General features: G+C 41.4%; 1 protein-coding gene across 7 annotated transcripts in view; it reads left to right on the top strand.

Annotated features, from left to right (window-relative positions):
• Positions 1-12680, top strand: part of NUMB (NUMB endocytic adaptor protein) — a 92868-nt gene that overhangs the window by 50652 nt on the left and 29536 nt on the right. For all 7 annotated transcript variants that reach the window (XM_048484180.1, XM_048484182.1, XM_048484185.1 and 4 more), the window contains exon 2: positions 242-378. In XM_048484180.1, coding sequence (XP_048340137.1) covers positions 253-378 — 126 coding nt within the window. In that variant the 5' untranslated portion in view covers positions 242-252. The remainder of the gene's footprint in view (positions 1-241; positions 379-12680) is intronic.

Genomic DNA, 12680 nt, shown 5'->3' with positions numbered 1-12680 from the left:
CCAATCCTTGGTATCTACCCATGCACACTGCAAACCCACAAACTTTACAAGAGCAGTGCAGCAGAAGTGCATCACAAAGTACTCTCTATAGCAATAGGGTATATTGCTAGCCTTTCAGACACTTAAATGGTCTTTTGTATATCAGTGGAATGTGCTACCTTGGTTCACTATTTGCTAGATTCCTTTGGTAATGAAGGGGGGCATTTTCTCTATTTAAAATGGTGCTTCTTTATTCTTGTAGGCATCTGAGCAATGAATAAGTTACGGCAGAGCTTTAGGAGAAAGAAGGATGTCTATGTCCCTGAAGCCAGTAGACCACACCAGTGGCAGACGGATGAAGAAGGGGTTCGGACTGGCAAATGCAGCTTCCCTGTTAAGGTGATCATATCTTTTTTTCCCCCCAGAAGAGTAAATTTCTAAATGTGGTGTCAGTGTGACTGGAATTGCTGAAAAGCAGGTGTTTTGATGATACCGTTTGGTCACCTGCACGTATACACTTTCTCATTTATTACCAGCATGGGTATGGTAACAATCCTGAATTCTTAAGTTAAATGAATGTGCTGTACTCTGTCCCACAGAAAGTTAAAAGTGTAGTCAGTAGTGGTGTTGCAGAAGTGTGTGCTTCTGCAGCAGAAAATAGTCCTGAAGGACTATGTGCAGCCTGACGAGCGAGCGGAGGGGGGTGGAGAGGCAGCAAATATGGTGCTTGCCTGTCCATGACATGGCTGGTTTGCCTTCCTCCTTTGCCCACTGACTGCCCTGTTGTCTCCCTGCTGCTGCTCCAGAACAGGCTGCTCACTTGGGGTTTGTTTAGTGTGCGCCTTTTTAAAAACCAGGGATGCAGCTGCAGCAACTTTGCCTGGTTTGGTGTTTGGGGCAGGGGGAGGGTTGGAAGGGACTTGGGGGGGCTGGTTCCAGGCCTTTTCTCCTTCCCTAGAATTCAAGCGAGGTGTTTATTTGTGTCGGCACTGCAATGGGGCTCTCTCCATTGGGGCTCTCTCTTGTCTGCATCCTGTGCAGAATTCTGGGTGGCTTTGGATAAGGTTGTGCTGGTGGATGGAGGAACATAAGAACATAAGAACAAGCCAGCTGGATCAGACCAAAATCCATCTAGTCCAGCTCTCTGCTACACGCAGTGGCCCACCAGGTGCCTTTGGGAGCTCACATGTAGGATGTGAACGCAATGGCCTTCTGCGGCTGTTGCTCCCGATCACCTGGTCTGTTAAGGCATTTGCAATCTCAGATCAAAGAGGATCAAGATTGGTAGCCATAAATCGACTTCTCCTCCATAAATCTGTCCAAGCCCCTTTTAAAGGAGGAGATACCAGGTTGTCTCTTAGGCCTGATGCAGACCCGTCCACCTGCCCAGCACTCCCCACCTCACCCGTGACGCAATCAGCCTCTTCCCTGTCAGGGATCAATGGCATGGGATGGGATGCAAGTGAGGACCCAGCGCTGCCAAGGAAGAGGTGCTTGGGAGCTCTGCCAGAGGGGTCTTGGGTGAGGGGAGGGTAGAATTTCACCATAGTCTTAGACACAATGGAAAGACGTGCTGCTTTCGAGTCAGCCCATTTAGGATCCAAGGGAATGACATCTACTCATGATTCCTCCCATTCCCTCCGTTAACACACTGAAAGGAAAGGCGCTCCCCCCATGATTTCTTTGAGAGAATGACTTGCTGGTCACCCAAATAAATCTCTCACTATTGATGTTGGGGCGGGGAGAGGGTTGGAAGGAAAGGAAGTGGCGGCATTTGGCGTCACAATTCCCCTTATACCTTTAGGTGAGACAGAGTATAGTAAACCAAAGAACACCTGTTCTTTGCTTTACTGGTATGTGTTTATTGTGTTATGAGCCTTCTTAAACATTTTCACAGAGTACAGGTTATAAATATTTTAATTATGTACGCTTGAAAAATTTCTCTGAAGAAAAATCTATATTATATTTTGTTTTCAGAGGATGCATTAAGCAACACTATTGATGGATTCTCTTTCCTATGTAACAGACGTAGTGTCTGTAATTGGTTGCTTTAAAAAAAAGTGCTGATTAGTGTTCCCAATCAGTCTATTGAGCATGTTGTCCAAACCAGTTGACTAAACGTTGCAGTATGTATTACCAGAAGATTTAAAATGTCAGTAAATCTTGTTAATCAGCACTACATAATTATTGTGAAAATTTAATTACAGAGAGGTTGCTAGCTAATGGTAAAATGTGATTTACATTTAAAATAGTGTTAATTTCTGTTCTTCATAGTTAGTTTCTCCCTTCAGTGGATGTGATAGCAGTTTATGCTGCTGCTTAACTTAACACACTCAGCTCCTGTACTAAAGAATTATTTTTAAATGGTGTTCCCTGTGATGTCCTTGATTTTGTTTGAAAAAAGATAGCAAAGGAGTTCTACTGAAGGAAATAGTGCAGTGCTTTTAAATCTGTGTAAGTACCCACGGTTGACTAGATGTGAAAATAATGGAGCTGAGTCTGATGCTTGAAGGTTGTGGCATCTTAACATGTGTTTTTGTTTTGGTACAGAGTTCTTTCTCGAAGTCTGGAATGTCTTGCAAACAGCACAGGGGTAACTTGAGAAAAACTAATTTGGAGAAGCAAAGGATAGTGAGCATTATTTGAGTGCAAATATTTTGTAATATCATCTAATGATATTTGTGGAATACTGTTTGGATGACATCTTAGAACATTTTTTAAAAATACAAAAATAGGACTGGGCTCCTTGTACTAATCTGTGTTTCTGGATTAAGGCTAAGCTTGCAATTTGAATTTCCCAGCTGATTTCCTCTTCCCGTCCATGACCATATGGCAAGGGGAGTCAGTCCCAACTGAAAGGTTCACATCTCTTAAAATAAAATAAAGTGGAAGGGAGGGAGGGAGGGAGGAAAGAAGAAAGGAAGGAAAGACTTGCACAGCCTAGTTGGAGCAATAATGACTTCTGTTTGCTGCTAGTGAGGTGGGAGAGAAGGGCCAGGGCTCAATTGATAGCACATCTGCTTTGATTGTTGCCAAGTGTGGTCCCTGAAGTCTCCTGTTGAAAGGAGCAAGTAGTAGGTAATGTGAAAGGCCTCCACCTAAGAGTTGCTGCCAGAGTGCATGATACTAACTGTGCTAAACAAATGGTCTGACTTGGTTTATGGCAACTTAATGTGTTAATGTGAGAGGATACAAAGCTGCTGAGAACATTGGAACCGTGTCACTAGAAACCTTTTAACCTTTTAAAAAGGAAACATTTTTTCATGCAATGTGTGATTGGTGTTTGGAATATGCTGCCACAGGAGGTGGTGATGGCTACTAACCTGGATAGCTTTAAAAAGGGGTTGGACAGATTTATGGAGGAGAAGTCGATCTATGGCTACCAATCTTGATCCTCCTTGATCTGAGATTGCAAATGCCTTAGCAGACCAGGTGCTCAGGAACAGCAGCAGCAGACGGCCATTGCTTTCACATCCTGCATGTGAGCTCCCAAAGGCATCTGGTGGGCCACTGTGAGTAGCAGAGTGCTGGACTAGATGGACTTTGGTCTGATCCAGCAGGCTTGTTCTTATGTTCTTAACTTAATTTTCAGAAAATATCATCTGTATGTTTTCAGTTTCTGTTCACGCTTAAAGGTAGTAGAAACTAGAAGTGTCCACAGATTTTATTTCTCTTCAGATTTAGCTTGAACTGAACTTTCTTCTGATGCTTTAAAGTTATGTGTATTCAAAGAAGTTACGTTTCAGTGGAAAACACATTCCTACCTGCAGTTTGTGTGCCACCCAATTGGTGTGATGTTCTTATATCCTCAAAGAGATCCTTCCTTTTAGTTTTCAGATGGATAGGGGAAAAGAAACCTTTTCCTTTCTAGAGACAATTTAAGTTTTCACTAGCATAGTTGTTATGAGTATCTAAGTGTTCATCACAGTGTGAGAAAGAGACAGGACAGTGTTTGTCTTCCCTTGTCTGTGTGCTCCACTTTTATGTGTGTGTAAAAGAACAAAGATTTGACATGACAATGGGTGGATTCGTGCAGTTTCCCTAGGTCTGTTTTTAGAGGAGAGGGATCCTCTTACACAGAAATGTGATACTTTTGCTCACCTTGTTTTTCTGTGTGTATATATATTTGTAGCAGTAAGAGAGCAGAAGTCTTAGCTGCTTCTATGCAAAGCAAGCAGGTTGCCTGCTGTGCAATGAAAAAACAGAGCATAAAAAGATACATGTCCCATTTTAACTCTTCTCACTTTAGAGTATACAGGCAAAGTTTTCCTCTGTCTGAATGTAGCAGGCTAGGGGAGGACATAGGCTTCTATCATCCCCCTGCCAAGTAAAACAGTAGTTACAATCAGCTAATGTCTGATTGCTAGGTGAGCTTAGGCAAAAAGCGTGAAACTGAAATCAGGGTTATAGCCATAAGATACTGCAATGCTGCCAGGAAAAAAAAGTCTATATTTAGACTGGTTAATTGAGGCCCAGCACTCAGAGAAAATGTCATTTACATTCATCTTTCCAAAGTTTACAGTATTCAGATTGTTTTGACTAATTGTATCCTAAGTACACCTCTCTACTAAAATAAAGTCTTTAAAACAATTTGGAGATTCTTGAGTTGCATGATTCAGCACTACATTGCTCATTATTACTTGCGAAGTAGTTGTATAGATACTTGGAATAATGTGCATATAGATGAGTCTGTGGTACAAGCTCGAGTTCAAGGAAACTTAATTTGTAGACTTGGGATACTTCTGTTATACACTGACTTGATGTTTCCTGATGTGTTGATGCTTCATAAAATGAGAGTTCTGCTTTTAATAAGCGATTTAGAACTTGGCTCCCCCTCTCCTCCCCCCACCCCAGCCAATAGATGCCTTGTTGGCATGTCTCATTTCCTACTCATGGTCATTATATTAAAAGATCTGCTGAAGTGGCCTGAAACACAGTACAATTTTAAGTGCCTCCAACTGTGCATATGACTTACAACATCTGCTAGTTTGACCTCTGATTTTGAATGTTATTGATGTTGTGGCAATAAGGTGATAAGCAACACGTCCTTACACTTAAGGATCTTTTCTAGCTTCTTCATGGCTTCTCTCCAGATTTCTTGGTTGCATTTTCCCTTTTGGTTGATGATTAAACTAAGAAATGTAAAATCTTCAACTATTTCAGTCTCTTCATCATCAACCTTGAAGTTATACAGTTCCTCAGTAGTCATCTGTCTTCTTGATGTTCAGTTGTAATCCTCCTTTAGCATTTTCAGCTTCAACTTCCATCAGTAGTTATTTTAAGCCACTACAAAATGGATAAGATTGAGTTCATCTGACATGGCCTTTGGACGAAAAGTTCTTCAACGTGTCCTGCATGACTCAGTCTATGACCCACCTGGTGATATTTCGGATGGCTCTGGGGGGTCCCAGAAGATGTCCTCCTGCTCAGTGGGAGAGTGATTGTTGGTACTTACCTGTGAAAGGTCCTTCTCCTATGAGCAACGAAGGACATTTTGTCCTCTCCACATCATTGATTTTATAAGATGGGCAACAAATACTCAAAGTGCTTGAGTACTTGTGCAATCTGTTTTATGTTCTGTTGACAACTGTGTTCCTATTCTGTTCTTTGTTAACTGGTTATATGTTCCTACACCTAGTTTCCTTTATTAGTTATTGAGTGTTATTAATTACTACTTCAGCTGCTGGTAGTCCTGGAATTTAGGAATCCTAGGTAACTCCCACAGGAAACAGGAAATAAAGATTTAGTTCCTGCCTCCCAGGTCAATGGTGGGAATTACTCAGAAGACATCCTCCATTGCTTAGAGTAGAAGGACCCTTCACAAGTAAGTACCAACGGTCGTTTCATGCTACTAACTCAGATTTTCCAACAATATTTGTTTCTACTCTGTTTTCCGCTTCTGCATTCCAGTCATCTGTGGTTATCAGCAGATATTGTTTAAGTGTGTGATCAATTTTTTTCTGGAACACTTCCATAAAAGCTTTCTGTTTATTCCTCCTCAGCATCTGTAGTTTGATCATAAACTTGAATGATGATTATTTTGATAGGAATTCCATGAAGTCCAATTGATATTATATGGTCAGACTTTTCATTACAGCCCTGAATTGCCTGTGCTACATCTTACCTCACTATAAAACCAACTCTGTTTCTTCTATGTTTGTCAGTTCCACAGTAAAACACTTTGGAATTGTCTGGTTGAAAATGTTCTAGTCCAGTTCACTTTAGTTTCTTCACTCCCAATATTGCAATGTTTAAATGCTGAAGTTCTTGTTTCACTTCAGAATATGTACCTCCAGTGTAAAAGTGTGTGTGTACTCAAATGTATGAGAATATGAAAGCTGTCTTTTTAATTAGCTTAAATTGGTACTTTTGACTGTGGAAGTTCTGCTGAAATTAGAAAGAAACAAGTATAAATCTATAAGAGTTCAGGAAGCATTGTGAGAAGCAAAATATTCAAAAAATAGAAAAACTAACCAGAAAAGTGTCTTTAAATATAAAAGTAGGAAAGTCAGAGACAGTGGCGACATTAGATAACATTATTATTTAAAAAGAGGAAATGAAAGAAATGAACTCTGGTTCATTATTTTCCTTCCTTTGACAGGAAATAATGTAGGGTATTCATTTGTTAATTAGAAGCTAGCTACTTAAGGAAGGTGTCACTGAGTGGGTAGTAGACATTTTTTACTGCCAAAGTACCACATTTACCATATGCCTTATTTTTGCCGTGCAGCTCTCTAACCTTGAAGTGTTAAGCAAGTATCAAGAAGCACAGCTTGAGTTCAGTAGTACCTTAAAGATGAAGAAGATTTCCAGGGTATAAGTATTTGAGAATCCAATATCCTTTTGTCAGAGCTTTGTGTCAAAGTTCCCTTTGCAAGGGCTTTGACTTCCTGAACTTATCATGGGAACCTTATTCATCTTTAAGGTGACACTGGACCCCAATCTTGGTCTTCTTCTTCAGACCAACCTGCTACCCATCTGAAAGTGGCACAGGCCACCAGAGAAGTCAGATTGAAATGTGCTGGTTAACCTAGGACCAGTCATGCATTCTCAGGTCTAGCCTACTTCATAGGGTTGTTGTGAGGGAAAATAGGACGGGAGAGTAACGTAAGCTGCTTTAGGTTCTTGTTGGAAAGAAAGGTGGGGTATAAATAAAGTGTTTAAGTAGGATAAGCATTGTATTGTATTGTATTGTATATTTAATTTATATACCGCCCTCCCCTGAAAGGCTCAGATCCTCTTTGCATTCTTAATGTTTTCCATTTTCCTAGGAAATAATTGTATCCATTGAGAACTTTTTCTAAACTGATTCTCTCACCTCTTCCCTGGGAATGCCCTGTTCTGATAGAACTAATCATTACTGGCAAGTTTATCCCTCTGAAAGTTAAAATATGAAATGGGACCACTGTAAATCTTAAGGACTTTCCAAATGACAAGGAGATAGCACAGCTGCTTTTGAAAAAGATATATTTATAGGGATAGGTCAGATCAGTCAGATTAAGTTGTTTGTTTGCAGTAGTATACTTGTTTTGCTGTTGACAAAAACAGTTCAAAGCCAGTTCTGATCACTGTAGCATATTGGAAATTAAAGTGCCATGTTTGGTGCATGCATAGAAACCCAAATTTGTGCCAAGGCAGTCCTTTTAATCTTTTCACCCATCCTTCTGATCTAGTAGGGATGGGATAAGGCACTCTTGGCAAAATCAGTCGTCATTCCTTGAAAGACAGGAGTTCAGATCCCAGGGCAAGGCTAGTAAGGGTTTCCGTTCCGAGTCGGGCGGAAACAAGGCATGACTGCCAGAGCCTTCCAATAGGGGGGCGTCTTGTGGCCTTCAGCCACATGTGGATAGGAGAACATGTAGACGCCTGGGTCAGAGAGGTCGTTTCAGACGGCTACTCCTTAGAATTCAAGCATTGGCCAAGGAACCGATTTATTCCCTCCCCGGTCAGTTCCAACCCGAACAAGGCCTCTTGGTTAAAGTTGGCAGTTCAACACCTAGTGGACATTCATGCTATCCAACCTGTTCCAGAACATCAACAGTTCAAGGGGACATATTCTCTGTTCTTCACAGTCCCTCAGGATGGACAGGCCACTTCTTCTTTCCACAATATTCAATGCTCAACTGCCAGAAGATTTCTTGAGCATATTGGTTCCCTTCCTGCATAGTTCTGTAAACTGTGACTTTTTCTCGGGACACTGTAAACCAGTGGTGGCGAACCTTTGGCACTCCAGATGTTACGGACTACAACTCCCATCAGTCCCTGCCAGCATGGCCAATTGACAATGCTGGCAGGGGCTGATGGGAATTGTAGTCCATAACGTCTGGAGTGCCCAAGGTTTGCCACCACGGCTGTAAACCATAACTTCTGCAACCGTGTTTCTTTAGTGGGAACAATATCTTGTTTCCGCTATTGCGCTGTTAAAATTCTTGCTGGATCAATCGAATTGGACAATTGTAAGGGGGGGAAGGTGAGAAAATTCAGTGGTGCATCCCGTGGTCACAAGGGATATTCTCTTTAGTTATTTCATTCACTGTAAAGTTTGATCTGCCAACATAGGGGCATGTGCCAAGTAGGGAGCCAAGAGAGTAGCCAAACAATTTATATATAGATTAAACAAAACAACAAACAACCTTGTCTAACCCCCTTATCTTGAGGGTATTTCTTGAGTTAGCTATCTTGATATACCTTTTTGAACTTGATGCACTGAATTTTACAACAATTATTCAACAATAGTTGAATAAGCCATAGTAATCTAATGTAGACTGAGGTTTTTCTTAATTTTTCTCATGAAACTCTAACAACTGAGTAAAAAACTTGCCTGAGATTACTTGACTCTTTAAATTGGAGTTGTCTGAAATTGAAATTGGGACCTTCTGCATGGCATGTGAATGCTATATCATGGAGCCATGGTCCCTCTCCAAATCAGTGGAGCATTTTTCTTAAATAGGAATGATTGGGATAGTAATAGGAGTCCGTATTCATATCCACTGTTTGGGGAAGAGGTTGCTAACAGTGAGTTCAGAATGGTTAGATATAAAGCATGAAGCTGCTTTGTAATGACTCAGATCTTCGGTCCATCAAGGTCAGTCTTATCTGCTTGGACTGACAGTGGCTATCCAAGTTCTTAGGCAGAGGTCTTTCACATCACCTGTTGCCAGACCCCTTAACTGGAGATGCTGAAGATTGACCCTCGGACTAGGGCTGTTGATTTTGGTCAAAACACACACACGGGGACACACACACGGGGACACGGACACATGGACACACGGACACACACACGGACACACACACATGGACACACACGGACACCTGGAAAAGACTATTCAGGCAGAGCCAAATAGCTCAAGCTGAAAAAAGCCAAAAAGCATTTCTGCTTTTTCAACTTTCGGTGATAGGGCAGCCAGGAGAGCTGAGTGCCAGGTGTTGACACACCCAATCCCTGCACCCAGCTTTCCTCCACCATTTAAGAATCTCAAGTAAGTTTCCAAGGCAGTGGAAAGCCAGCAAGGTTGAGTACAGGTGTTGGCTGAGGCAGTCCCTGTGCTCAGAAACCCAAGCAGGCTTCCAAGGTAGGGCAGCCAACAGAGCTGCGTAAAGAGATTGGCTGAACCAATCTCTGCATTCAGTTCTGCCTTGTCACTAGCCAGCAGAGCTGTGTGGAGCTAATGCAAGTCCTGCACTCTGATCTTCCCAAGTGGCCTAGAGCTGTGTGGAGCATTTGACTCAAACAATCCCTGCATACAGCTCTGTGGCTTGAAATTTTGGGGGGTCAGCTTTAAATACCATTTTTTTGAAGAAGCTAGGAAAGTTGGCATGGGAGTTTGCCTTTTTTTTTAGCTCTTCAAAAAATTTCCCGGTCTTTTAAAGCTGAACCTGAAAAATACCAGAAAAAAATAGTGCACAGCCCTACCTGGGACCTTCCGCATGCCAAGCAAATGCTCTGCTACTGAGTGGAAGAAAATACAACAGTGATTGCATTCAGGTGAGAACCTTGGTGAATAGCCTTGCTACAAACATGGAACAAATGTGCCATAGAACTTGATTTACGTTTGTCCTCACGTATGCCTGTTGTGATTCACAGTGTGGACTTTGAAGAAGCCGTGAAAAATAGTCATTTTATATGTTAGCTTTCGGCAGAATATATGTGCCTCTTGCATTTTGTAAGAGGACACACTATGTGTCCTTTTCCAGAGAAACTACATAAAAGGTATACCCTCCTTACTGACATTTAAGCATTCACTCTCAGTTGCATCAGGTGGATTTATTGTGTTCCCTTAATAAGATAAAAGGTATTGTAACACAGAGAATGAAAACTCAATGAAATTTTGGCTGGTACGGAAAGGAAACATCCCTTGTTTCTCCCACCCACCCCCAAAAAAGTTGGGACAAAGTTGTACTGATTGAGATTCCAGATAAGATAGGAATGTTGCAAAATTGTCAGTGAATATCACTGTCCAGTGAAAGTTAGGCTTAAATTATACTTACTATATTCTAGTAAGACTAATATCTGTTCAACTTCAAAGGGCTGCTTTGGATCCAGGTCACATCATTTATATACACTTGCCCATATACACTTGCCCATACTTGCCCATATAGTTCAGTTGTCAAGCGGTTATTGCACTACTAGCATGTAATGCATTAGCCCTGGGAATACTGAGCACTGATGTATTTATAAAGGAACACATAGTAGGCTTGGACTGCTTAGTTCTCAAAATTATTGTGGGTTTTGTTTTGGCAATTTCACCTCTGCTACAGAAAATTGAGTGAAGTAGCATGAAATTGAGAGATCACATCACTGTAACTGTAGAAAACTTACTACATTCTATTTATCATATTGACCTTACTGAAATCAAGAAGATACTTGTGTGTGTGTGTGTGTGTGTGTGTGTGTGTGTGTGTGTGTGTGTGTTCATAGCTCATTTGATCTCTGAGAAATGATGTATTATCTGGCACCATTTCCAACAACTTACAATATAATACATAGCCTTATACAACTGCCAGCACATTGTTTAGCTTGTACTAAGAAAATAACCACACCTTAGCAAAGTCCCTCCTAAGTCTTCTGTGACAAATTAGTTTTGTCCTCAGTCTGATGGCAGAAAAGTTAATAGTGAAAACTGCCTGTTGTGTTCAAACAGGAAATAATGGGTTGGATCGTGCAACTCGGTTCTGTTAATGGAGCCTTCTAATGGTGTAAGGTTAAGGAGCCTTCTAATGGTGTAACTCTCTGCTTTGAATAGAATTGAATAGTACTGTCCTTCACAGTGCAAGACAATGGGGGTTCGTGGTTAAAGTGTTGGACTAGGAAGTGGCAGAGCCAGGTTTGAATCCTTGCTCTTCTATGAAAGCTTGGTGAGTGATCTCTCACACTCCTAGCCTAACCTACTTCACAGAATTGGAAGAACCTTATGGAAGGGAGGAGACTGTCTAATTTGGGTCCCCATTGGGGAGAAATGCAGGGTACTGACCTTAGAGAAAATTAAAGTGCAATCCTATGCAGAGTAACTCCAATTGAAGTCCATTGACTTCAGGGACTTAGACTGGAGTAACTCTGCATAGGATTGCACTGCTAAACATGTGCTATAGAGGAGGAGTTGTTATACCTTTTCAAACCCAGGAATCAACCTTGAAACCTCAGCCTGTGTTACACTCTAACTTAACTTTTTAACTCCTTAAAACTCCTTCTTAGAGCTCCCACTCCACTAGTTTCTGGACAGCCAGTTCAATATGTTCTGTATCAGGGCAAGTGGAAAGAAGTACTCTCACCTTTTGAGTAGGAATGGGCACTGGCTTCATTCTGTAAAGTGCAACTGAACCAATGGCTGAACATTAATTGCTGTTTAACTTTACACATCAAGCACCCACATGAGGGTGTCTGGCAAAGCTGGAACCAAATTACGCAAATACTTTTGACAATTAAAGATTTCATTTGGTCAGAGATGGGTATCTGCCGCAGCAGCTTCAGAAGCATGAAGTTTATTGACATAGAAAGCATAAACAAGATTTCAGATATGTGGGGAGTAGAAAATTACTGGAAATATTAATGATGTGTAAAATTGAATATATATAGTACTTATCAAATCTGAACCTATTTTACACTAGCACCATACCATGCATGCATTATACCTTGGTATACAATGTATTATCTCTCATTTATAAAATTTGAAAGTATAGATACTATAGTAGTCTAAGCTGCAAATATACACAGTATTAGAGAAAGCACAGCAAACTACTACACCCTAAAATACTGAATGTATAGGGGTGCTGTGTGGTTTCCGGGCTGTATGGCCGTGTTCTAGCAGCATTCTCTCCCGACATTTCGCCTGCATCTGTGGCTGGCATCTTCAGAGGATCTGAAGATGCCAGCCACAGATGCAGGCAAAACGTCAGGAGAGAATGCTGCTAGAACACGGCCATACAGCCCGGAAACCACACAGCACCCCTTTGACAATACACTGCATGTATTTTTTGGCTTTGTCTTCTGAGAGGCAGAACAAGGGGAGAAGTGGTAGTATTTATTACAGAGGGCATCTTGATCTTGGGATATTCCCACTAATTGCTCAGGGAGGCAGGACTAATTTTGTCACTTCATGTCTCCTTCATGGAATCCTCTTGAGCCCAGTTTGTTTCCTGACTTGAACAGGGAGAGCAGCTGGGAAATAGCTCTCGACAGCAGCTACCCACCCTTTTTGTCCTGC

Source organism: Sphaerodactylus townsendi, linkage group LG02 (assembly GCF_021028975.2).
Source record: "Sphaerodactylus townsendi isolate TG3544 linkage group LG02, MPM_Stown_v2.3, whole genome shotgun sequence".
In the NCBI taxonomy this organism is placed as follows: domain Eukaryota; kingdom Metazoa; phylum Chordata; class Lepidosauria; order Squamata; family Sphaerodactylidae; genus Sphaerodactylus; species Sphaerodactylus townsendi.
Note: the sequence above shows the minus strand (reverse complement) of the source record. Positions and strands in the feature narration are given on the sequence as shown.